Source organism: Salmo salar, chromosome ssa22 (genome assembly GCF_905237065.1).
Source record: "Salmo salar chromosome ssa22, Ssal_v3.1, whole genome shotgun sequence".
NCBI classification, from domain to species: domain Eukaryota; kingdom Metazoa; phylum Chordata; class Actinopteri; order Salmoniformes; family Salmonidae; genus Salmo; species Salmo salar.
In genome coordinates, this window is record NC_059463.1 from 50,082,074 (window position 1) to 50,107,598 (window position 25,525).

General features: G+C 41.4%; 2 protein-coding genes across 2 annotated transcripts in view; one reads left to right on the plus strand and one right to left on the minus strand.

The window, feature by feature from the left end:
- LOC106583653 (E3 ubiquitin-protein ligase rnf213-alpha) overlaps positions 1-4,030 on the plus strand; it is a 62,820-nt gene extending 58,790 nt beyond the window's left edge. The window contains 4 exon segments of the mRNA XM_045705811.1: positions 4-201; positions 1,711-1,803; positions 2,076-2,254; positions 2,819-4,030. Coding sequence (XP_045561767.1) covers positions 4-201; positions 1,711-1,803; positions 2,076-2,254; positions 2,819-2,969 — 621 coding nt within the window. The 3' untranslated portion in view covers positions 2,970-4,030.
- Positions 4,031-16,459: 12,429 nt separating this feature from the next.
- The window catches only part of eya2 (EYA transcriptional coactivator and phosphatase 2), a 53,521-nt gene continuing 44,455 nt past the window's right edge, over positions 16,460-25,525 (minus strand). Inside the window, 6 exon segments of the mRNA XM_045705385.1 lie at positions 16,460-17,739; positions 18,175-18,275; positions 18,773-18,894; positions 20,508-20,622; positions 20,767-20,927; positions 21,824-21,882. Of these exon segments, the coding sequence (XP_045561341.1) occupies positions 17,659-17,739; positions 18,175-18,275; positions 18,773-18,894; positions 20,508-20,622; positions 20,767-20,927; positions 21,824-21,882 (639 nt within the window). The 3' untranslated portion in view covers positions 16,460-17,658.

Sequence of the window (25,525 nt, forward strand, 5' to 3'; positions counted from 1 at the left end):
CAGGAGCGTCTGCCGTCCCTGACCCTCACAGCCCTGTCCAGGGATCTCGAGTCGTACAGCGAGGTATGTGATGCCCTGAAGGCTGTGGAGCTGGCTCTGGGCTTCCTGTCCATGACTGGGGGAGATACCCACATGCCCTTGGTGCGTTACCTGGAGGACACGCTCAGGATGAGCGAGCAGAACAAACCACACTTCTTAAAGGTGACCATGTTTATTTGATATTGTGTGTCAGATTGATCAGCTAGAAAGAAATACAGTACAACCTCTAAGATATAAATCTAAGAGTTAGACTGCCTGGTAAACTGAACAGGCAAACCTAAGAGTTAGACTGCCTGGTAAACTGAACAGGCAAACCTAACAGTTAGACTGCCTGGTAAACTGAACAGGCAAACCTAAGAGTTAGACTGCCTGGTAAACTGAACAGGCAAACCTAAGAGTTAGACTGCCTGGTAAACGGAACAGGCAAACCTAAGAGTTAGACTGCCTGGTAAACTGAACAGGCAAACCTAAGAGTTAGACTGCCTGGTAAACTGAACAGGCAAACCTAACAGTTAGACTGCCTGGTAAACTGAACAGGCAAACCTAAGAGTTAGACTGCCTGGTAAACTGAACAGGCAAACCTAAGAGTTAGACTGCCTGGTAAACTGAACAGGCAAACCTAACAGTTAGACTGCCTGGTAAACTGAACAGGCAAACCTAAGAGTTAGACTGCCTGGTCCACTGAACAGGCAAACCTAAGAGTTAGACTGCCTGGTCCACTGAACAGGCAAACCTAAGAGTTAGACTGCCTGGTAAACTGAACAGGCAAACCTAAGAGTTAGACTGCCTGGTCCACTGAACAGGCAAACCTAAGAGTTAGACTGCCTGGTCCACTGAACAGGCAAACCTAAGAGTTAGACTGCCTGGTAAACTGAACAGGCAAACCTAAGAGTTAGACTGCCTGGTAAACTGAACAGGCAAACCTAAGAGTTAGACTGCCTGGTAAACTGAACAGGCAAACCTAAGAGTTAGACTGCCTGGTCAACTGAACAGGCAAACCTAAGAGTTAGACTGCCTGGTAAACGGAACAGGCAAACCTAACAGTTAGACTGCCTGGTAAACTGAACAGGCAAACCTAACAGTTAGACTGCCTGGTAAACTGAACAGGCAAACCTAAGAGTTAGACTGCCTGGAAAACTGAACAGGCAAACCTAAGAGTTAGACTGCCTGGTAAACTGAACAGGCAAACCTAAGAGTTAGACTGCCTGGTCCACTGAACAGGCAAACCTAAGAGTTAGATTGCCTGGTAAACTGAACAGGCAAACCTAAGAGTTAGACTGCCTGGTCCACTGAACAGGCAAACCTAAGAGTTAGACTGCCTGGTCCACTGAACAGGCAAACCTAAGAGTTAGACTGCCTGGTCAACTGAACAGGCAAACCTAAGAGTTAGACTGCCTGGTCCACTGAACAGGCAAACCTAAGAGTTAGACTGCCTGGTCAACTGAACAGGCAAACCTAAGAGTTAGACTTCCTGGTAAACTGAACAGGCAAACCTAAGAGTTAGACTGCCTGGTATAAGAACATTCAGGTGTTCCGAACAACCTCCCTTCTAATGTGTTCTTATCTCTAAGATTCAAAAGATCTGCGTTGTGTTCAGTGTACCAGTCATTGTTGCCAGTATTCAGTATATGTAGTCTAACGTGTATGCTCTGTGCTGTCCCATTACTTTAGGCTCTGGGCAGATGCAGTCTGAAGCACTGTGTGGCTCTGTGGCAGCTCCTCTCTTCCCTCAAATCAGAGAACATGCTGAAGAGTCTGAAGAGGGTAACCAACAGCTTATCACACATACTAAAGTAATATACGTGACACAATCATCCTAAAAAGAACTCGCCGGCTCTATCATTGAAACCGTGCTGAGAGAAGTTTGTGTTTTTCACCCCTAACATATTACTTTGGTCAATTTTAAGTAACGATTTGCACAGATGAAGAAGGGTGAATCCATAGCCATCGTTGGGGTTGATTCCCAGTCATGCTGTGTGATACCACTGTTGGTCTGGATAGCTCTGAGTTTCATTCCTCTATCTTCCCTCCTGAAGGACCCATTCTCTGGGGTCTCGGCTGAGTACCAGAAGCACCTGGAGGAGGAGCAGAAGAAGCTGCTCCAAGGTTTCATCACCGTGGGGAACATCAACACCTGGCTGCTGGAGATGCACGAGTTCCTCCTGCTGAACCTGGGGAGCCCTCGTGCCTCGGATACCTATGGACCACACTGGAGGTGAGGACAGACAGCAGGTGTGGGCGGGAACAGGGGCTACTCCCGAGGTCTTCCAATTCCAAACCATCATTGTAACTCTCATTTTTCATGAATGGGGACATTTGCATTTTAAGTGCATGTGACATGTAGCTGCCAAACACATACATTAGCCTTGGATGTGAAGCCACATTCACAATGTAAGGGCTAAAGTTGCAGATCTAATGTCGAAGAAAGGCAGATGTGACTTCACATATTTTGCTGTTATTTGGTCCCCTTGAGTGAACAACATTGTCACGTCTACTCCAGCTCGCCCTCTCTGGCGCTCAACGTCGCCGGTCTACTCACCACCGGTCCTTGCAACCCTCATTAGGCACACCTGGACTCCATCACTACCCCCTTTATCTAGCACTCCCTAGCATCACTCTTCAGGCAGTATTGGTTCAGACGCTGCGCTTGTTTTTGTAATGCTCCATGTTCGGTATTATTAAAATCACCATCTGCACCTGCTTCCTGACTCCCTGTGTTACAAACACAGTTCTAAGGTCTGAAATCACAACCTGTTTTGTCTTCTTTCTCTCATTCTAGTGTCAAAGAGACATTGGCTGCATACATGGACCGCAAAGAACTACAAGTCCCACCTGACGCGGAGGCTTCCTTCCCTGACGAGATACTCCTCTCACAGATTGTGGAGACCTGGAAATTTACTGTCACTTACAAACAGGAATGGATGATGTAATCGATTCCACCTGAATGTGATTTGTAAAGGACTACACTAGATCACCGGGGAAATGTTAGAATAGAACACAAGTGCTTCTGATTGTATGCTGTGATTGTATGTGCTTTCTCCAGTGATAGCACAGTATGTGCCACACTGACGCACCATGCTTAGATACTAAGAGGATTTATAACTGGTGTGTGGAGAATCTTGCCTTTCTACAGTACAATTTTTATTTTTTTTAAATGCATGAAATTAAATTAAATGAAATGTATGCATTCACTACTGTAAGTCACTCTTGATAAGAGCGTCTGCTAAATGACTAAAATGTAAAATGTAAATGTACTAACAAAAACTGCCTTGAATGCAACGTTTTCTCAGGAAAACATTCCAAATATAGTTTTTTGGTCAGACTATGGGCTTGGTTCAATCCGTATTGCTGAAGTTCAGGGCAATAGCGCGATTGAATATTAAAGGCATTGTTACTGCGTTCGCATGAGACTGCATTCACGGTAAACGCTGCGTGTCGGCTCAAATGGAAATTACCTTAACATTTTAATCGCGCTATAGCGGTGGATTTCGGGTATACAGATTGAATCAAGCCTTATATTAACCAAACTGTGTTTACAGAATGTTTTATGCAATCATTTTTGTTACTAGATGTTTATTTTGGGGGGAAATATTGTTTACATTATTTGAGAGACTAACTCCAGTGCAGTTTTTATGTTTACCACATTTTTATGTTATGCTCTTCTCTTTTACTCATTGTACTTTTAAATGGGTTTATATTTTGGGATAATTTTGGTGGTTGGTGTTATTTTAAAGTTAATATTTCCAAACATTGAGTTCAGATCAGTGCAGTAAGCATCCACTTGAGGGTGCTATTGGCCCACATTTTGTAATTTACAGTCCTGAAGATCGAAAATCAAGTTACTTAATAAATACATGACCTAATCATTTTATCTGATTGGTTTTAATGTATTCTGGTTGAATATGACTACATTATCTTCTTCCATTTGTTTAAAAAAATGTGTCCAAATCATGGCATCTTGAAATAAAAGGGCTGGTGCTGTCAAGAGTGATGTTTGTCACGCCTTTGCTGGTCATATACTCTTTATTTACAGGCCTAGATAATACCCTCATTTCACTAACTTGCCATTGCCAATGGGTCATATTTAATTTATTTGAAGGTTTGCTTAGATAGCTTATAACCTATTTAAGCAGACCTTCAAATTGTTGAGTAACATTTTAATTAATAAACTATTAATAGATGATTACATGTAATTGGTTCATGTATTCATTTAACATTAGTAAATGTTTATATGTATAAACCATATTAGAAATCAGTGTTATGTGTAAATCATTAATAACAGGACTTGTATTAAATATTGTATAATTATTCCTCATTTAATGGTTAACAAACTATCTAAGGGGAGTGATCAGAGAGTGATCAGAGAGTTCATGCTGTCTGCCTTGAGACTTCCTCTAGAGACTGTAAACAAGGTGGCTTTCCACCGAGTGCACAGACGTGGAGCTTGGAGTGACAAGACCAAGGGTCCCCGACCGATCAACGCAAAAATTGAACACTACCAACGAAAGGAGCTGATCAGAAGCAGGGGAAGGGAGCTAAGCTCGGTCTGAATGACCAATTTCTCCAGGAGATAAACGAACGTCGCAAGAGGCTGTTTCCTGTCCAGAGGCAACAGAGGGAAAGGGTTTAAGCGTGCCTTTCTCATTGTAGACAAACTCTTCATAGACAGACAGCTCCTCAGAGACAGCTCTATAACACCACGGTGGTACTAAATGCTATGGGGATGTCAGGTTACGGGAAAAATGATGGGGACTAAAAATATCTGAACACTATGAAGTTGATATGTGCACAAACACACTCTACACACTGGTTTACACATATGGACGCATTCACACACACACACTTGATCTCCTCTCACTCTCTCGTTCTCTATTGTCTAGAGCTTTTCTATAATTTAATGGTTTTTGTTTGTCTATCTTTTGTATGTCTTTGTCTACATGTTTATTTATGTTTACAACAAGCAATGGGAAGATATCAGAACAGGGACGTTGGGGAATAATAACATATTTTATGGGATAAATTTGTACTGTAGTGAACCCGTTTCTATAATAATGCAAGGTCTCTTTCATAATCATGTGAAAAGTCAATTGCTATGAAAATACTGGGATGGGTTTTTCAATGAAAATGATGTTAAATTTAATTATGATGCAACTATGATGGCTGTACCACAACCTGCCGTAAGACATTATAGTCTTACTCTTATCCAGACATCATACACACTCTCACTAAATCACATCCAATATCATACACATCAACCTTCTCAGATTTACTACACACATAATATCTTGACTCAATTTTCTAACATCTGTGGCATTGGCTCACAGGCAAACAGGCAAGGGAATAAAACAAATATTGCTAGAACCTGTTTCTTGAATTATAAACATCAGACATTTGAAATCTCAAATTTTGACCATCATAATACCTCTTATGGCATTAACTTTACAAGCTCTAATGGTCAATTTAGACTGAGACTAGTACTGATGAAAGGTAAGGGTTGAAATAGGCATAGACAGTTATAATTGTAACGGCTTGAAATCTAAAATTTTGTGCGACATAATACCTTTTATGGCAGTAACTTTACAAGCACTAATTATAGTCAATTTAGACTGAGACTAGTATCTAGTTATGGTAAGGTTTGAAATAGGTATAGCCAGTTATAATTATAACGGCTTAGCAGATTATAAAAAAAGATGATCAGTCTTTACCTGACTAAAATAAAAGGAATACAGCATATACTGTTTACAGGAAACTCACTCCACATGCTTAGATGAAGTTGCGTGGAAAAAGGAATGGGGTGGTAAAATAATTTTCTGTGATGAGAAAGGAACTCAAAAGGTGTGTGATGAACAAAAATTTCGATCTGTATGTGCAAATAGTCAGGAATGATTCACAAGGAAGGTGGATCCTTTTGAATATGAAAGTGGGTGAAAAAGAGACTTGGCTCATTAATCTATATGGTCCAAATCAGGATGATCCATACTTCTTAGAAAATATTTATAGCAATTTATTGAACTTACAGGCAACAAATGATCAAATCATTATGGTGGGAGACTAAAACAGTGTTAAGTACCTCAATGGACCGTAAAGGAAATCACTCTATAAACGATCATCACCGGGCCCTTAAGGAAATCACAAATATAATGGACACATAAGAAATAGTGGATATTTGGAGACTAAAAAACCCTGACCTAGTGAGATATACAAGGAGGAGACTTAATCAAGCTAGTCGTCTTGACTACTTTCTTGTCTCTTTCTTTCATCAAAGTTTTTAAAAGTATTGATAGAAGACAGAATGTGATCGGATCATCATCTAATTGGCCTTCACATAACTCACATAACTCAGAATTTCCACCAGGATGGGGATATTGGACATTTTATCGAATTCTACTGGAGGACAATTTATTTTTAACTAAGACAAAATCATTTATAACTGACTTTTTCCAGTACAATATAGGTTCAGCAAATTCCCTTATTGTTTGGGATACCTTTAAATGTACCTTGAGAGGTCATTCAATTCAATATTCATCAGAAATAAAAAAGCAGTTTCTGTCTGAAGAGACAAGACTAACAAGGGAAATACATGAAACAATAGCACAGGTAGATAGCAATTTAAATGATACTACACAGATACAAAATAAGTTAGAGGAAAAACAAAAAGAACTGGAGGATCTTATTCAAGAACAATATAATGTAGTCTATTACAAAAATAAAGCAAACTGGATGGAATATGGAGAAAAATGCACCAAATTCTTCCTGAATCTCCAACACAGGAACGCTACCAAAGATAATTAGCAGAAACTCGTTCCTAAAGACGGAGTCATCTATGATTCTCTGAATTATATTTTAAAAGCGGAAGCTAAATATTTTAAGCAGATTTTTTTTATTTCACCCTCTGAATGACGATTACAGTAAGAAATTCTTTCCAAATAATACAAAAATATAAAATTAACAAATGTACAGAAAGATCAGTGCGAAGGCCAAATTACAGAGGAACTTTTTGAGGCTATTAAATCCTTTCAGTCTGGAAAAAACCCAGGGCTTTATGGCATGCTAGTAGATGTATATCAATACTTTTTTGATATACTAAAAGATCCATTACTTTGATACCTGACGGTTTTTTACTTTTTCATTACCGTATATTTTTACTTTTTCCCTCACTCAACTTTTTTCATTCAACTTTTTCACCCCGGAGGTTTTATCTGGACATGGTTCGTCAGGACTTCAAACAGCCGAAGCTAAGTAACATTAACATGATGCCTTCTAATTGCAGTCGTTGTACTTATAATATACAGGAGAACGATCGCCTTACGGCAAGGATAGCTGTGCTGCAAGCCCAGCTTCAGACGCGATCGTTAGGCAAGGGTAATTTCAGTGTAGGAAAGGATGAAACAGCGTCTGTGCCACCAGTAAGTACAGATAGTAACGTTAGTATAAACCCCCTCGCACGGTCCCCGCAGCCGGACATCTTTCTCATGGCTTCTGGAGGGAAACGCTGTAGGAATGCTCAACCGGTGTCGCTTATTCAGCCGACAGAAACGTTCAACCGGTTCTCCCCATTAAGCGAGTCGGAGGCCGAGACTTCTCTGGTCTCTACTCCTCCCGTTGTGGGGTCTGAGACGCCGACGGCTCCCACCATTAGCTCGGACAAATTGAAAACCCTAGTCATTGGCGACTCCATTACCCGCAGTATTAGACATAAAACGAATCATCCAGCGATCATACACTGTTTACCAGGGGGCAGGGCTACCGACGTTAAGGCTAATCTAAAGACGGTGCTGGCTAAAGCTAAAACTGGCGAGTGTAGAGAGTATAGAGATATTGTTATCCACGTCGGCACCAACGATGTTAGGATGAAACAGTCAGAGGTCACCAAGCGCAACATAGCTTCAGCGTGTAAATCAGCTAGAAAGATGTGTCGGCATCGATTAATTGTCTCTGGCCCCCTCCCAGTTAGGGGGAGTGATGAGCTCTACAGCAGAGTCTCACAACTCAATCGCTGGTTGAAAACTGTTTTCTGCCCCTCCCAAAAGATAGAATTTGTAGATAATTGGCCCTCTTTCTGGGACTCACCCACAAACAGGACCAAGCCTGGCCTGTTGAGGAGTGACGGACTCCATCCTAGCTGGAGGGGTGCTCTCATCTTATCTCCGAACATAGACAGGGCTCTAACTCCTCTAGCTCCACAATGAAATAGGGTGCAGGCCAGGCAGCAGGCTGTTAGCCAGCCTGCCAGCTTAGTGGAGTCTGCCACTAGCACAGTCAGCGTAGTCAGCTCAGCTTTCCCCATTGAGACCGTGTCTGTGCCTCGATCTAGGTTGGGCAAAATTAAAAATGGCGGTGTTCGCTTTAGCAATCTCACTAGTATAAAGACCTCCTCCATTCCTGCCATTATTGAAAGAGATTGTGATACCTCACATCTCAAAATTGGGTTACTTAATGTTAGATCCCTCACTTCCAAGGCAGTTATAGTCAATGAACTAATCACTGATAATAATCTTGATGTGATTGGCCTGACTGAAACATGACTTAAGCCTGATGAATTTACTGTGTTAAATGAGGCCTCACCCCCAGGTTACATTAGTGACCATACCCCCCGTGCATCCGGCAAAGGCGGAGGTGTTGCTAACATTTACGATAGCAAATTTCAATTTACAAAAAAAAACAACAATGACGTTTTCGTCTTTTGAGCTTCTAGTCATGAAATCTATGCAGCCTACTCACTCACTTTTTATAGCTACTGTTTACAGGCCTCCTGGGCCATATGCAGTGTTCCTCACTGAGTTCCCTGAATTCCTATCGGATCTTGTAGTCATAGCAGATAATATTCTAATTTTTGCTGACTTTAACATTCACATGGAAAAGTCCACAGACCCACTCCAAAAGGCTTTCGGAGCCATCATCGACTCAGTGGGTTTTGTCCAACATGTCTCTGGACCTACTCACTGCCACAGTCATACTCTGGACCTAGTTTTGTCCCATGGAATAAATGTTGTGGATCTAAATGTTTTTCCTCATAATCCTGGACTATCGGACCACCATTTTATTACGTTTGCAATTGCAACAAATAATCTGCTCAGACCCCAACCAAGGAGCATTAAAAGTCGTGCTATAAATTCTCAGACAACCCAAAGATTCCTTGATGCCCTTCCAGACTGCCTCTGCCTACCCAAGGACGTCAGAGGACAAAAATCAGTTAACCACCTAACCGAGGAACTCAATTTAACCTTGCGCAATACCCTAGATGCAGTTGCACCCCTAAAAACTAAAAACATCTGTCATAAGAAACTAGCTCCCTGGTATACAGAAAATACACGAGCTCTGAAGCAAGCTTCCAGAAAATTGGAACGGAAATGGCGCCACACCAAACTGGAAGTCTTCCGACTAGCTTGGAAAGACAGTACCGTGCAGTATCGAAGAGCCCTTACTGCTGCTCGATCATCCTATTTTTCCAACTTAATTGAGGAAAATAAGAACAATCCGAAATTTCTTTTTGATACTGTCGCAAAGCTAACTAAAAAGCAGCCTTCGCAAATGGAGGATGGCTTTCACTTCAGCAGTAATAAATTTATGAACTTCTTTGAGGAAAAGATCATGATCATTAGAAAGCAAATTACAGACTCCTCTTTAAATCTGGGTATTCCTCCAAAGCTCCATTGTCCTGAGTCTGCACAACTCTGCCAGGACCTAGGATCAAGGGAGATACTAAAGTGTTTTAGTACTATATCTCTTGACGCAATGATGAAAATAATCATGGCCTCCAAACCCTCAAGCTGCATACTGGACCCTATTCCAACTAAACTACTGAAAGAGCTGCTGCCTGTGCTTGGCCCTACTATGTTGAACATAATAAACGGCTCTCTATCCACCGGATGTGTACCAAGCTCACTAAAAGTGGCAGTAATAAAGCCTCTCTTGAAAAAGCCGAATCTTGATCCAGAAATTATAAAAAACTATCGGCCTATATCGAATCTTCCATTCCTCTCCAAAATTTTAGAAAAAGCTGTTGCACAGCAACTGACTGCCTTCCTGAAGACAAACAATGTATACGAAACGCTTCAGTCTGGTTTTAGACCCCATCATAGCACTGAGACTGCACTTGTGAAGGTGGTAAATGACCTTTTAATGACGTCAGACCGAGGCTCTGCATCTGTCCTCGTGCTCCTAGATCTTAGTGCCGCTTTTGATACCATCGATCACCACATTCTTTTGGAGAGATTGGAAACCCAAATTGGTCTACATGGACAAGTTCTGGCCTGGTTTAGATCTTATCTGTCGGAAAGATATCAGTTTGTCTCTGTGAATGGTTTGTCCTCTGACAAATCAATTGTAAATTTCGGTGTTCCTCAAGGTTCCGTTTTAGGACCACTATTGTTTTCACTATATATTTTACCTCTTGGGGATGTCATTCGAAAACATAATGTTAAATTTCACTGCTATGCGGACGACACACAGCTGTACATTTCAATGAAACATGGTGAAGCCCCAAAATTGCCCTCGCTAGAAGCCTGTGTTTCAGACATAAAGAAGTGGATGGCTGCAAACTTTCTACTTTTAAACTCGGACAAAACAGAGATGCTTGTTCTAGGTCCCAAGAAACAAAGAGATCTTCTGTTGAATCTGACAATTAATCTGGATGGTTGTACAGTCGTCTCAAATAAAACTGTGAAGGACCTCGGCGTTACTCTGGACCCTGATCTCTCTTTTGAAGAACATATCAAGACTGTTTCAAGGACAGCTTTTTTCCATCTACGTAACATTGCAAAAATCAGAAATTTTCTGTCCAAAAATGACGCAGAAAAATTAATCCATGCTTTTGTTACTTCTAGGCTGGACTACTGCAATGCTCTACTTTCCGGCTACCCGGATAAAGCACTAAATAAACTTCAGTTAGTGCTAAATACGGCTGCTAGAATCCTGACTAGAACCAAAAAATTTGATCATATTACTCCAGTGTTAGCCTCCCTACACTGGCTTCCTGTTAAGGCAAGGGCTGATTTCAAGGTTTTACTGCTAACCTACAAAGCATTACATGGGCTTGCTCCTACCTATCTTTCCGATTTGGTCCTGCCGTACATACCTACACGTACGCTACGGTCACAAGACGCAGGCCTCCTAATTGTCCCTAGAATTTCTAAGCAAACGGCTGGAGGTAGGGCTTTCTCCTATAGAGCTCCATTTTTATGGAATGGTCTGCCTACCAATGTGAGAGACGCAGACTCAGTCTCAACCTTTAAGTCTTTACTGAAGACTTATCTCTTCAGTAGGTCCTATGATTAAGTATAGTCTGGCCCAGGAGTGTGAAGGTGAACGGAAAGGCTGGAGCAACGAACCGCCCTTGCTGTCTCTGCCTTGCCGGTTCCCCTCTTTCCACTGGGATTCTCTGCCTCTAACCCTTTTACAGAGGCTGAGTCACTGGCCTACTGGTGTTCTTCCATGCCGTCCATGGGAGGGGTGCGTCACTTGAGTGGGTTGAGTCACTGACGTGGTCTTCCTGTCTGGGTTGGCGCCCCCCCTTGGGTTGTGCCATGGCGGAGATCGTTGTGGGCTATACTCGGCCTTGTCTTAGGACGGTAAGTTGGTGGTTGGAGACATCCCTCTAGTGGTGTGGGGGCTGTGCTTTGGCAAAGTGGGTGGGGTTATATCCTGCCTGTTTGGCCCTGTCCGGGGTATCATCGGATGGGGCCACAGTGTCTTCTGATCCCTCCTGTCTCAGCCTCCAGTATTTATGCTGCAGTAGTTTATGTGTCGGGGGCTAGGGTCAGTCTGTTACATCTGGAGTATTTCTCTTGTCTTATCCGGTGTCCTGTGTGTATTTAAATATGCTCTCTCTAATTCTCTCTTTCTCTCTTTCTGTCTTTCTCTCGGAGGACCTGAGCCCTAGGACCATGCCTCAGGACTACCTGGTATGATGACTCCTTGCTGTCCCCAGTCCACCTGGCCGTGCTGCTGCTCCAGTTTCAACTGTTCTGCCTGCGGCTATGGAACCCTGACCTGTTCACCGGACGTGCTTGTTGCACCCTCGACAACTACTATGATTATTATTATTTGACCATGCTGGTCATTTATGAACATTTTAACATTTTAACATTTTGACCATGTTCTGTTATAATATCCACCCTGCACAGCCAGAAGAGGACTGGCCACCCCTCATAGCCTGGTTCCTCTCTAGGTTTCTTCCTAGGTTTTTGGCCTTTCTAGGGAGTTTTTCCTAGGGAGTTTTTCCTAGCCACCGTGCTTCTTTCACATGCTTTGCTTGCTGTTTGTGGTTTTAGGCTGGGTTTCTGTACAGCACTTTGAGAATATCAGCTGATGTACGAAGGGCTATATAAAAATAAATTTGATTTGATTTGATTTGATCCATTATTAGCTTGTTTTAACTACTCCTATAGAAATAGTAGTCTGTCATGTACTCAGCAGGAAGGTCTGATTTCACTATTATTAAAACAAGACCCAGATGGAAAATATAAAGGTCCAGTCTATCTAAAAAACTGGAATTTCACACCCTGATATGTTTCACCTGTCTTTGTGCTTGTCTCCACCCCCCTCCGGGTATCGCTCATCTTCCCCATTATCCCCAGTGTACTTATACCTGTGTCGTCTGTTTGTCTGTTGCAGTTAGTTTTGTCCGTCAAGCCTACCAGCGGTTTTCCCCATGCTCCTGTCTTTTTCTATAGTTCCTGTTTCCCAGTTTTGACCATTCTGCCCTGACCCTGAGCCTGCTTGTCATTCTGTACCTTGTCACACCGCCCTGGATTATAGACCTCTGCCTGCCCTGACCCTGACACTGCCTGCCGTTCTGTACCTTTTGTCTCTGATCTGGATTACCGACCTCTGCCTGCCCTTGACCTGTCGTTTTTCCTGCCCCTGTTCTACTAATAAACTTTTAGTACTTTGACACTGTCTGCATCTTGGTCTTCCCTAAAACGTGACACTGGAGGCCACTTACACTTCAATGTTGTGATGCAAAAATACTAGCGAAATACAAAGCACTCAGACTTAAAAAGGTTTTACCAGGTATTGTTTATCCTGATCAGACAGGTTTTTTACATGGATGATACATTGGAGATATTAAACGACAACTCCTAAAAATAATAGAACAGAAGCCAGGCCTGGTATTTATAGTGGATTTTGAAAAGGCATTTGAAAATGTAAGACTGGATTTTAATTATAAATTGTATTTATTTTTGGTGAGTCTCTTAGAAAATTGGTAATGTATAGCAACCCCAGGTGTAAAATAGTAAATAGCGGCTACTTCTCAGAGAGTTTTGCATTGTCAAGAGGTTTTAAACAAGGGGTGTCCACTGTCACCATATCTATTTGTTATGGCCATCAAAATGCTAGCTATTAAAATCAGATCAAATAACAACATTAGAGGATTAGAAATAGAAGACGTAAAAACGAAGGTGTCCATGTATGCTGATGACTCAAGTTTTATATTAAGTCTGCAAGCTAGATCCCTGCAACGTCACATTGAAGATCTAGATAAGCTCATCCATTGTTTAAAAATGGCCTTTTTGCCTGTGTATAGATTGTCATGTCTCATTTTCTATTAATTGAAAATGAAACCCTTTTCAAAGTATCTCTCTTTTTCAAACAAGAATTGCAGAGCTGGTAACAATTACAACAAATATTATGGCTGAACTCAAATGTGCTGGTTGATAAAATACCTGTATTTTGTTTTTAAATTATATTGTAAATTGGAATGGTAGAGGTTATGTCTTTCATGGAGTTATCAGAATTGTATGGGAAGGTCTGGTCAATCCAAGATTACAGCCAATTGATTACAGCATTAACCTAAAAATGGAGGAGGCAGGTGGCAGTGGGAGAAGGTAGGGAACTGGTCTGTCTGCCCAATTTAAAGGATCAAAACTGGCAGAGGAATAAAAATCGCATAATTAGGAAAGTATACCAGTTTCATTTGAGGACAGCTGTGCCACACATATTGCAAAATAATTGAGAAGAGATTTTTGATGTACCAATTCCATGGTACAGGGTGTATCTCAAAGTTTTGCTCACTTGAGGTGGAGTATTTTATGATAAGCTGCAGACCTCACTATTTACCCAGAGAGTTTTCATCTGTTTTTTTCGTGGCTGTCTATATACCACCCCAGAGTGAGGTTGGAACTAAAACCGCACTAAATGAGCTGTATTCTGCCATACGCAAACAGGAAAACACTCATCCAGAGGCGGCGTTCCTAGTGGCCGGTGACTTTAATGCAGGGAAACTTCAATCAGTTTTACTGAATTTCTATCAACATGTTAAATGTGCAATCAGGGGTAAAAAAAAAATTCTAGACCACCTCTACTCCACACACAGAGATGCGTACAAAGCTCTCCCTCACCCTCCATTTGGCAAATCTGACCATAACTCTATCCTCCTGATTCCTGCTTACAAGCAAAAATTAAAGCAGGAAGCACCAGTGACTCGGTCTATAAAAAAAGTGGTCAGATGAAGCGGATGCTAAACTACAGGACTCTTTTGCTAGCACAGACTGGAATATGTTCCAGAATTCTTCCGATGACATTGAGGAATACACCACATCAGTCACTGGCTTTATCAATAAGTGCATCGAGGACGTCGTCCCAACAGTGATTGTAGGTACATAGCCCAACCAGAAGCCACGGATTACAGGCAACATCTGCATTGAGCTAAAGGGTAGAGCTGCCGCTTTCAAGGAGTGGGACTCTAACCCGGAAGCTTATAAGAAATCCCACTATGCCCTCTGACGAACCATCAAACAGGCAAAGCGTCAATACAGGACTAAGATTGAATCCCTGTTCACTCATGACTGCACGGCCAGGCACAACTCCAACACCATCATTAAGTTTGCTGATGACACAACAGCCTATAGGGACCATGTGGTGCAAGGACAACAACCTCTCCCTCAACGTGATCAGACAAAGGAGATGATTGTGGACTACAGGAAAAAGAAGACCGAGCATGCCCCCATTCTCATCGATGGGGCTGTATGGGAGCAGGTTGAGAGCTTCAAGTTCCTTGGCGTCCACATCACCAACAAACTATCATGGTCCAAACACACCAAGACAGTTGTGAAGAGGGCACGACAAAACCTATTCTCCCTCAGGAGACTGAAAAGATTTGGCATGGGTCCTCAGATCCACAAAATGTTTACAGCTGCACCATCGAGAGCATCCTGACGGGTTGCATCACTGCCTGGTATGGCAACTGCTCGGCCTCCAACCACAAAGCACTACAGAGGGTGTTGCGTACGGCCCAGTACGTCACCGGGGCCAAGCTTCCTGCCAGCCAGGACCTCAATACCAGGCGGTGTCAGAGGAAGGCCCTAAAAATTGTCAAAGTCTCTAGCCACCCTAGTCATAGACTGTTCTCTCTGCTATCGCACAGCAAGCGGTACCGGAGTGCCAAGTCTAGGTCCAAGAGGCTTCTAAACAGCTTCTACCCTCAACCCATAAGACTCCTGAACATCTAATCAAATGGCTACCCAGATTATTTGCATTGACCCCACACCCCCCTCACTGTTACTACTCTCTTTTATTATCTATGCATAGCCACTTTAACAACCCTACCTGCATGTACATAATTATCTCAAATTACCTCGACACCAGTCCCCCCCCACATTGACACACTGACTCTGTACCGGCACCCCCTGTATATAGCCCTGCTATTGTTATTTACTGCTGCTCTTTAATTATTTGTTTTTCTTATCTCTTACGTTTTTTTACTTACATTTTTTTTGTATTTTCTTAAAACTGCATTGTTGGTTAAGGGCTTGTAAGTAAGCATTTCACTGTTGTATTCGGCGCATGTGACAAATACAATTTGATTTGATATGAGTTGATATATAAAAGGACACAAGATTCAAGACTTGGTGCTTTTCAGCTAAAATTGTCATATAGAATTCTTGCCACCAAAACAATGTTGCATATTTGGGGCATACAATAATCGCAGCTCTGCAGATTTTGTTGTGAGGATACAGAATCAATAGACCATTTGTTCTGGTATTACCCTCAGGTAGCCTGTTTCTGGTTGAGGGGCAGGTTTCGGGGTACTGTGGGGGGGATCTTGGAGGGCTGGTGGCCCGGCTGTTGGGAGCATGGGCCGGTGGCTTATACTGTAGGTCGCTGGTTCGGATCCCCGTTTTTGACCTTGTGGGAGATCTGTCGACATGCCCTTGAGCAGGGCATTGACCCTGGTTGCTTCTGTGGGTCGCTCTGGATGGGAGTCTGTTAGATGACTGAATGTAATGTCAATGTTGAGCGGCTTCACTGCAAGTAGATTGTATGTTTTAATATTTAATAAAAAAAATATATATATAATAATAGAATAATGTTCATAAGTAGACCGTCCAAAGACCTATTACCTGAACATTCAGGAATACAGTTCAAATGTGTCGTCAGTGAGCAGTTCAATCTTAATTAAGATACACTTTTCTCAGAATGTAATTAATTTATCTTTATTAATCTATTATAATTGTCCGTCGAAACAATAAAACCTTATATACAGATCATAGCTAAGCTGACAGTGTAATAGGCACATGCAAGTCGAAAGACTATCATAGCATTTCCCTTACATACAGGTTATACATAAACGTTCATGGAGAAAGATGACAACAAATGTACACCCAGCAACTTATGAAGCACAAAATGTGTTCCTTAATAAAAAGATTCAATCGCTAGACTAAGTCCTCTCCAAGACAAATGTATATGCTGAAAGAGACGTGTCACAAGGTATGGATAGTTGATTTTTCCTTTGTCAAAGGGTTGCTTAGTTTCCATATCCATTAATCAAGATGTTAGTTTTAGTAATGCTGTTGGTCTTTGTCTGTCTGAACATCTTGGCCTAGCTGCTCTTACCAATTTATATTTTATTTTCATAAAAGGGCACGGAATGGATAAGATAATTGACTTTTCATTATTGGTATATTAGATTAAAATGTCATCATCCAGAAAAGCCATGTGAAACAATTGAGTCAAGGTAGGATCTAGCTATCTCTAATAACTTGCTGGTAATGTCCAATCCTCATTCATAACCCTTATTTTATACTGAATAAAAATATAAACGCAACATGTAAAGTGTTGTTCCCATGTTTCATGAGCTGAAATAAAAAAATCACAGAAATGTTCGATGCTCACAAAAGGTTCTCTCTCTCAAATTTTGTGCACAAATTTGTTTACATCCCTGTTCATGAGCATTTCACCTTTGCATATCTAGACTCTGGTATGGTGCTGGAGATAATGGAAATGAGGTTGAAGAGTGGCCTAATTGCCCTTTAACAATGTCCTCTTATCTATCCCATTCCTAATAAGAAAAGTGAGCACACAACAAAACAAAACTATTCATCCTCCATGTAAGGAAAAATGCACTTAGATCACCTAGATTGTTATTTTCAGTGCAACGCTCTAAAGTTGAAAAGTGGGATACCTTTCATATGTAAAAGTCTCTGTGTAAAAGGATGAAAGCACATATAATATTTCCAGTAACAATTGCGATTCCCTGCAAGATACAAAGATTGGTCCCTTATTCTTGGCTTTTGTATTGTGGTGAATCGACACCGCCCTCAACCACAATTGGTCCATTGGACAGGAAGTGGCATCACCAGGCAGGAAGTGGCTAAGGGCATGATGGGATAGTGCCCACTAGAGGTAGTCCAGCTCCAGTGCATGACTCAGAGCCTCCAGGTCAGGCCGACACGACACTCTCCAGAAGGGCATGTTCTTCTGCAAGACACAAATGGACATGTTGAAAATGATGAACACTGGCTAAACTAGCTAGCTAACATTGTTACATTTACATTTTACATTTTAGTCATTTAGCAGACGCTCTTATCCAGAGCGACTTACAGTAGTGAATTCATACATTTGTTCAGTGAGCCACGCTCAAGTTACCCAAGCTCAGCGAGCTAATACAATCTTATGGCGTGTAGGAAAGGATAGAAACCCCAGTCACTGGTCAAACTAATACCAAACACAATTCCATGCTTTAGGATAGAAACATTATCTTGGTTTTTCAAATGATAAGCAAACATTTGAAATAATATGTGTGGGGGGATATTAGATTTGATCTGACGTCTTTGCACTAGCATGAAAAATAAGGCAGAGGGAAATATATTGTGCACCCACCCACCCCTTTTCCTGGTTACACGTGAGTCTCACCTTCTTGGCTACAGACTCCTCCTCCACTCCATCCCCTATTACCACGTACACTGCTCGCCGACCAAACCTCTGAGCCACACGCTCAAAGCAACTCTCCTTCCCTGGAGAATAGGTAAGTGTTAAAATTATTAAAAGTAACAAATAAGTGTGTTCAGATTGTTACAAAATGAAGTGTTAATTAAGACTTTGTGAAACTAACAAATGTTGTATACTTCATCTCAAACACTAGGAACTTTAAAAACCATGATTACATTTTTTTTTTACATTGGTAGGACTACTTATGCTGCAACTCAGCTTTTAGCTGCAAATGTGTACAATTCAAAATAAACCTGAAATTCATATCAAGTGCTAAACGTAAGTGTAAACAAATTAAAATAACACTTTTGGTAAAAATGTCAAGAAAGTAAACAGATTGCACAATGCCAGCTGGCAGGTAGTAAACATGCTTGTATACAAATTGTTATACACAACATAAACATTTTTTCAACGACGATGTGAAAACAATCAACCCAACTCTAAATCAACCCAACCCAACTGTCTCTTTTTAACTCTAACAACTGATAATCTATGCCATATCGAGTGCGGCACGCTGCCTCACCTGTCTTGGTGGCACTGTAGATATTCTCTATAGGGAAGGCTGAGCCCAGTCCGTAGAGCAGGACCTTGGACAGGGCTGGGATCAGCTGGGTGGTAGTCACCAGCACATTCACACAGTTTGGTCTGAAAACAGAGAAATGTCAACACATGATATCAATATGTCATGCTAGCGTACTTGTAAATGTCCAGTCATTGCACTAACGCTAGTTAGCAACGGCCCGGGAAACTAACTCCAACTTCCTTCAAACTGCACGCAGAGAGAAGAAAATGGTATCCATAAGTTCATCTGTGTAACGATGTGCGCTGAGAGTCGGGAAGCAAGTTCAGGGAGTGAGTGTTTTAATAAAATAAAACGGAACATAATCCAAAACAAGAACCTCAAACAGCACACAGCCATGACTCAGAAACAATGACGCCTGGGGAAGGAACCAAAGGGAGTGACATATATAGGGTAGGTAATCAGGGAAGTGATGGAGTCCAGGTGAGTCTGACGATGCGCAGGTGTGTGCATAACGATGGTGACAGGTGTGCACCATAACGAGCAGCCTGGTGACCTTGAGGTCGGAGAGGGAACACACGTGACAATCTGACTCTGAGCAAGTAGAAAAACAGAATATCACAGTATCCCTTTAATACATTTGGAGTACCATGCATTTATCATTTGTACCCAACTATATTATTCTGAGTGAACCTACTGTTTACATTGTTTACTATTTTCTGAATTTAGCTCAATCGTATATAGATTTTTTACATTTCTTTCACCTTTATTTAACCAGGTAGGACAGTTGAGAACAAGTTCTCATTTACAACTGTGACCTGGCCAAGATAAAGCAAAGCAGTGCTACAAAAACAACACAGAGTTACACATGGGATAAACAAACGTACAGTCAATAACACAATAGAAAAATCTGTATACAGTGTGTGTAAATGAAGTATGGAGGTAAGGCAATAAATAGACCAATAGTGGCGAAGTAATTACAATTTAGCAATTTACACTGGAGTGATATATGTGCAGATGAGGATGAGCAAGTAGAAATACTGGTGTGCAAAAGAGCAGAAAAACCAAAACAAATATGGGGATGAGGTAGGTAGTTGGTTGGATGGGCTATTTACAGATTTACAGACATTTGATGTGATTAGGATCTATTTTAGTCCTCATTTGGAATAATCTTCCAAGAGTCCTTAAACATTAAAATACAATTTATAATGCAATCACATTTTCACATATAACACACTGTTACAAACAGTCATAATACACTGCCATATTGACCAGATAAATACTCTTGACAGTCTGAACAGATTGATTGGTTTCTTCATCTACCACAGTCTTGCACAACCTTCACATTCATTATATTTAAGTGGTTCTAAAGAATTGTTTGAAGTTATATATTGAAAGGTTTCTGGTTTGCTCAGAGAAAATATTTAATTTCTTTATTGCTCTGAATCGAAATGTTATTTTGCCTATTTCTCTTTTCTGCCATATAACACATAGATGGTGGACAATCTATTCCTAGTATTGACTGAATGTTTGTCTCTTACCAACTGAATACTGTTGTGAATGGAGTTTGGCCGTTTTAAACGGTGTACATTGTGAAATAAAATAAGCATGTTTTTTCCAATTATCTTGTTGATTGATGACCACCCAAGAGCATTGTGCATGACTACAACTGAATAATCATATCTCCACCTTAAAACAATGGAGTATCTAGGGCAGTTGAGAAGGCGGGTGCCCTTACCTGGAGTTTATGAGGGCCAAGGCCTTGAGAGCCTGGGTCAGCCACAGATCTGTTAGAACCTCCATCTCCCTCCGCAGCTGCAGCCACTCCTCCCGCTTGGGACTGCCCAGCAAACCTGACACAATCACAATCACACACCAATTATTCATTATGATCATGGTTATACAGCATGGACAAATTTAACTTACATTGTAATTTATATATCAGCTGACCACCAGAGAAGATCACACCTACACGCACACACCCAAACAGAACCCACCTCCCACGTTGTTCTTAAAGGTGTTGTAGATCTCCTTCACCCTCCTGTAGCGAAAGGCCAGTTTCCTCATCCAGTCAGCCCCACCGTGGACACCTGAGCCCAGGCACAGAGTACCGGCCCCCGTAGGGCTCTGGAACCCGTCCGTGCCAAAGTTATACGTGCTGCAAGAAAACAACAAAAAGAGAGCATTAAAGAGAAGCATGGCCCTGGGCTATGGTCAGATCAATGTACAACTCTGGTTGATATTTGGTGGCTGTCTCAGAGGGACTTGACCAGTGCCTGTAGATTTATGGAGTAGTATAATATAATTACTGAAGTAGCTAGTGTAAAGAATAATAGAGGAATGCATTATGCAAAACCTTTTTCCAGTGGGAACCTGGACGGGAACAGACATATTATTTTTTACATCTAAAATCCTATAATAAAGAGAGTGAGGGTGAGACCATGCAAGGATAAAACAAGATTGAATTAGAATTTTACACAATACACAACAGATCAATATTAGAAGTTTGTTATATATTTGTGGGAGAACGTGTAGTATGCACATCCAGCTGGGTTAATACATATTGAAAAGAGTAACATGCCTGAAAGCACTCAAAAATGGGGGAAGGAATGCACATATTATTAGGCATGAGGAACATCTTGCACTTTATCAAATATTCCTTTGAAACCTATCCTAAAATTCTTCATCAATTTATTTAGTAACATTTCTGGAACGAGGGAGACAGAGACAATGACAGAGTGTTATTTTGATTAGACGTTGAAGAATGATGATATTGTTAACGCTGATATATTGTATTGCCAGAGGGAGAGAGAGAGAGAGAGAGGGGGAGAGAGAGAGGGGGGAGAGAGAGAGAGAGAGAGAGAGAGAGTGTGAGTGAGTGACAGAGAGAGAGAGAGAGAGAGAGAGAGAGAGAGAGAGAGAGAGAGAGACTTGTTTTCGAAAAAGAGAGCAGGGCATATTATCAATATACCCCCGCTGGTCCTTTTGTAAACCCACTCAGTGCTGGTTTAAGTGTGGGGCGAGTTAAATTCAAGATGAAAAGCTGTACAGTACCTCAGGTCCTGCCCATTGTCGTCTGACGCCACGTCATCAATATGAACTTGGTCACATTCCTGGGAAAGGAGAGGGAAAGATAGTGGATATGTTAGAGAAGGAGATCCGTTTCAAAGCTGTGCATGGGCAGGTTTCTTCTTAAGGGAGCCTCAGGGAGCGATAGAACAAAAAAAGAAGAAAACAAAAGACAACAGGGAGGTGGAAATAAGCTGCTGAGACATTCAGGCGCCAGTATGGCAGCGTACCAACTCCACCTGACACCACTATACTCCACTAATAAACCCCACTAAGATTTACACCATATAAACCTCTTTTACCAACTGCCAAAGAACCTTCAGATCTATGTCCATTAAATACAGGATTTTTGTAATGTTAAATATACTGTAGTATACAATATTAATACGGTATATGGTAGTACATATACTGGATGTAAATGGATTTCTGGATTGTTGGTGTGTGGAAGGTGCTACAAGTCGTTACGAGGTACAAACTACTGTGGAAAAACAGCTAAGTTTCTTCCTCAGACAATTCTTAAAAACGACTTTCCCATGGTGCTCCACTACAATACACGCACTATCCTCCCACCTCTCCACCAAATCCCTTTGAATCTCCACTTCAGATCTGCTATTCTCATCTCTTCCCTTCTTTAATTCCCTGACTCCTACTTCAGTAACTACTGACTCCTACCTCTTCTCCCACACGGCTACACCGGACTGACAGGCCGTGCTATCGCCTTTCAACCGGCCTGAGACACAGGAAGACGCTACCTCATCACGCTCTTACATCTCAGCCTCACTCCTTCCCCATTACTGCTGTAACGCTCCTCCAATGCTGCGACCCAGCTCCCCCAGACACAGAGGGAATCGTTAACACGACCCACAACAGGCTAAGCTAGGGTTTTATGAGGCAGCTCTAGACCCCAGTACATCTCAACACCTCCCAAGCTAAATTGATTTAAAGACATGAATTGGCGTTTGGCGTGGATGGAGAAGTACATATCTGGCTATGTAGGGATGGGTTTCGATGATGAATATAGACATAGAGCTATCTGTGCAAAATTAGAAATATTACATGTTTCTGACTTCTCACAGGAGCTAGTTAAATGAACGACTATTTTCTTCTGTTTCATCAAGAAGCAGTGTAACTGCGGTAGAGCCTTCCCTAGCTCTTATCTCTTCATTGCCTACAGCTTACTCAGCCTGTGGCATCTATTATCTCTCTATTAGCAGCTTCCAAACCTGTAGGAAGATTCCTCCATAAATCATTCACAGCCCACGACTAACAAAGATGGCCACCGCTATAGGCCAACTGTATGCATGAGGAACTACAGAGGCGGGCAAAAAGAAGGAACTTTAAAAGAGGGGTTTGAGAACGGCTTTGTCAGCCTTCCTCCCCTCAGGTGCTTCTTCTCCCCACAACAAATGTTCCTTTCAGAGACAGACACACACCTACAATTAACAACTCACAGTGTTCCTTCTCCCCACAAGCCCAATTGAATCCTCGTCTTTGTCAGAACAAGGCAGTGGAATGCACAGAGAAAAGCTTACATGTCGTTCATGCTGGTAAAAATACATAAGTTTAACCCTATCCCAAATTCACTTTACCAGTTAGGCTTTCAACTGGAATATACAATATATATCCAGTGGTTAATTTGTAAATAGGGAGGTGAGCTGAGAGGGGGGTGACCTGGGGGCCTTTGAGGTACAGGAATGTATATATCATTTTTAAGAATAAACTTTACAATAAAGCCTTGCATGCATTTACCTCACTGTTGCGTGCTGGCATAGAGCAGTAGAGTAGAGGCACTTGCAGAAGGTGCACACATGAGGAAAACTTTTTGAAGCCTACAGTCCTGGAAAAATGTGTCCTTTAATAAACACATTTCATGCAATTGCACATCATTTTAGATGACTGCTGTCTTTAGCAGAATCTTTTTTAATATCTCACAAATATCTCACAAATTTGACAAACTGAGAATCTGAGATCAATAAAAACAAACTTGTGTTAAATCCATCAGTAGCCTAGGTGTGCAGAGACACATATTGTACAATATGAGGAGGATAGTCCTAAAAATGCTGTCCAGTTTCACTGACTCACCCAATGATGTGCAGCTCACTCACCAGAGATGGACGATGATCTCGTGCCAAACGCCTATCTCTGTCTTCTTTTACTTTGTCAAACAATGCTGCTCGCTCAATAGGCCTATTTGGTAGTTGATAACATAGGCCTATTTGGTAGTTGATAACATAGGCCTATTTGGTAGTTGATAACATAGGCCTATTTGGTAGTTGATAACATAGGCCTATTTGGTAGTTGATAACATAGGCCTATTTGGTAGTTGATAACATAGGACTATTTGGTAGTTGATAACATAGGCCTATTTGGTAGTTGATAACATAGGCCTATTTGGTAGTTGATAACATAGGCCTATTTGGTAGTTGATAACATAGGCCTATTTGGTAGTTGATAACATAGGCCTATTTGGTAGTTGATAACATAGGCCTATTTGGTAGTTGATAACATAGGCCTATTTGGTAGTTGATAACATAGGACTATTTGGTAGTTGATAACATAGGACTATTTGGTAGTTGATAACATAGGACTATTTAGTAGTTGATAACATAGGCCTATTTGGTAGTTGATAACATAGGCCTATTTGGTAGTTGATAACATAGGACTATTTGGTAGTTGATAACATAGGCCTATTTGGTAGTTGATAACATAGGCCTATTTGGTAGTTGATAACATAGGCCTATTTGGTAGTTGATAACATAGGCCTATTTGTAGGCATGCGTTGTGATTGGGCTCTACACACTCCACAGAAGCTATGGATCTTCTGTGGCCTCTAGACCTACTCCTGGTGTAGTCTTCTGAATAACTTCATTTCTTTCCTCAAAGACAGCAGTAATTCTAGAACTTTATCAGGGTGCTGTGGCACTTCCAGCACCCTTCCCACAGCTCTGATTCTAGAAGGAAATAAATGATGAAGTGCAACGCTGGAGAGATGAGAGTCGCAGGCTCACGTCATGTTTATCAGAGCAGAGAGAGAGATCATAAAATGTGAGTCTCGTTCTAGTAGAGATACAGGCGTGCTTCTCTCACCACGGCAATGTCTACACGTTGGTCTATTTTATAATTAACCAGGCAAGTCAGTTAAGAACAAATTCTTATTTACAATGACAGCCAACCAGGGAACAGTGGGTTACATGCCTTGTTCAGGGGAAGAACGACACATTTTTACCTTGTCAGGCTACCTTCCGCGCGTCTATATCGGCTACAATGTAGCACAAACCATAAACCCAGGCCGGCCCAACACCAATCAATTCTTACAATATCAGGCATGTTTTCACATAACATTATGTTTTTTAGAGTGTAAAAGAATTACAGAGGAGGAAACTTGAATTAACTCAGATTTTATTATAATTTTCACATTGCAAACAGTAAAAATAATTGTTCACACCACGAGAGGTACCGGAACCTGGTAAATGGGTTCCGGATCAAAACAGTCCCCCACTGGATCCTGGTCTGGCAGGATCTGGCTCAAATTAAGGACTGAGTATATGACAGAATATCCCTAATAATGTGAAAGGGAATATTCTTTGAATATGATGCAATATTGTCATGAGAGATGTCACTGAACCTTGACATATACTTGAAATATAAGAAACTCCCTCTAGAACAAAGCTGTCTATCATTGTCTGT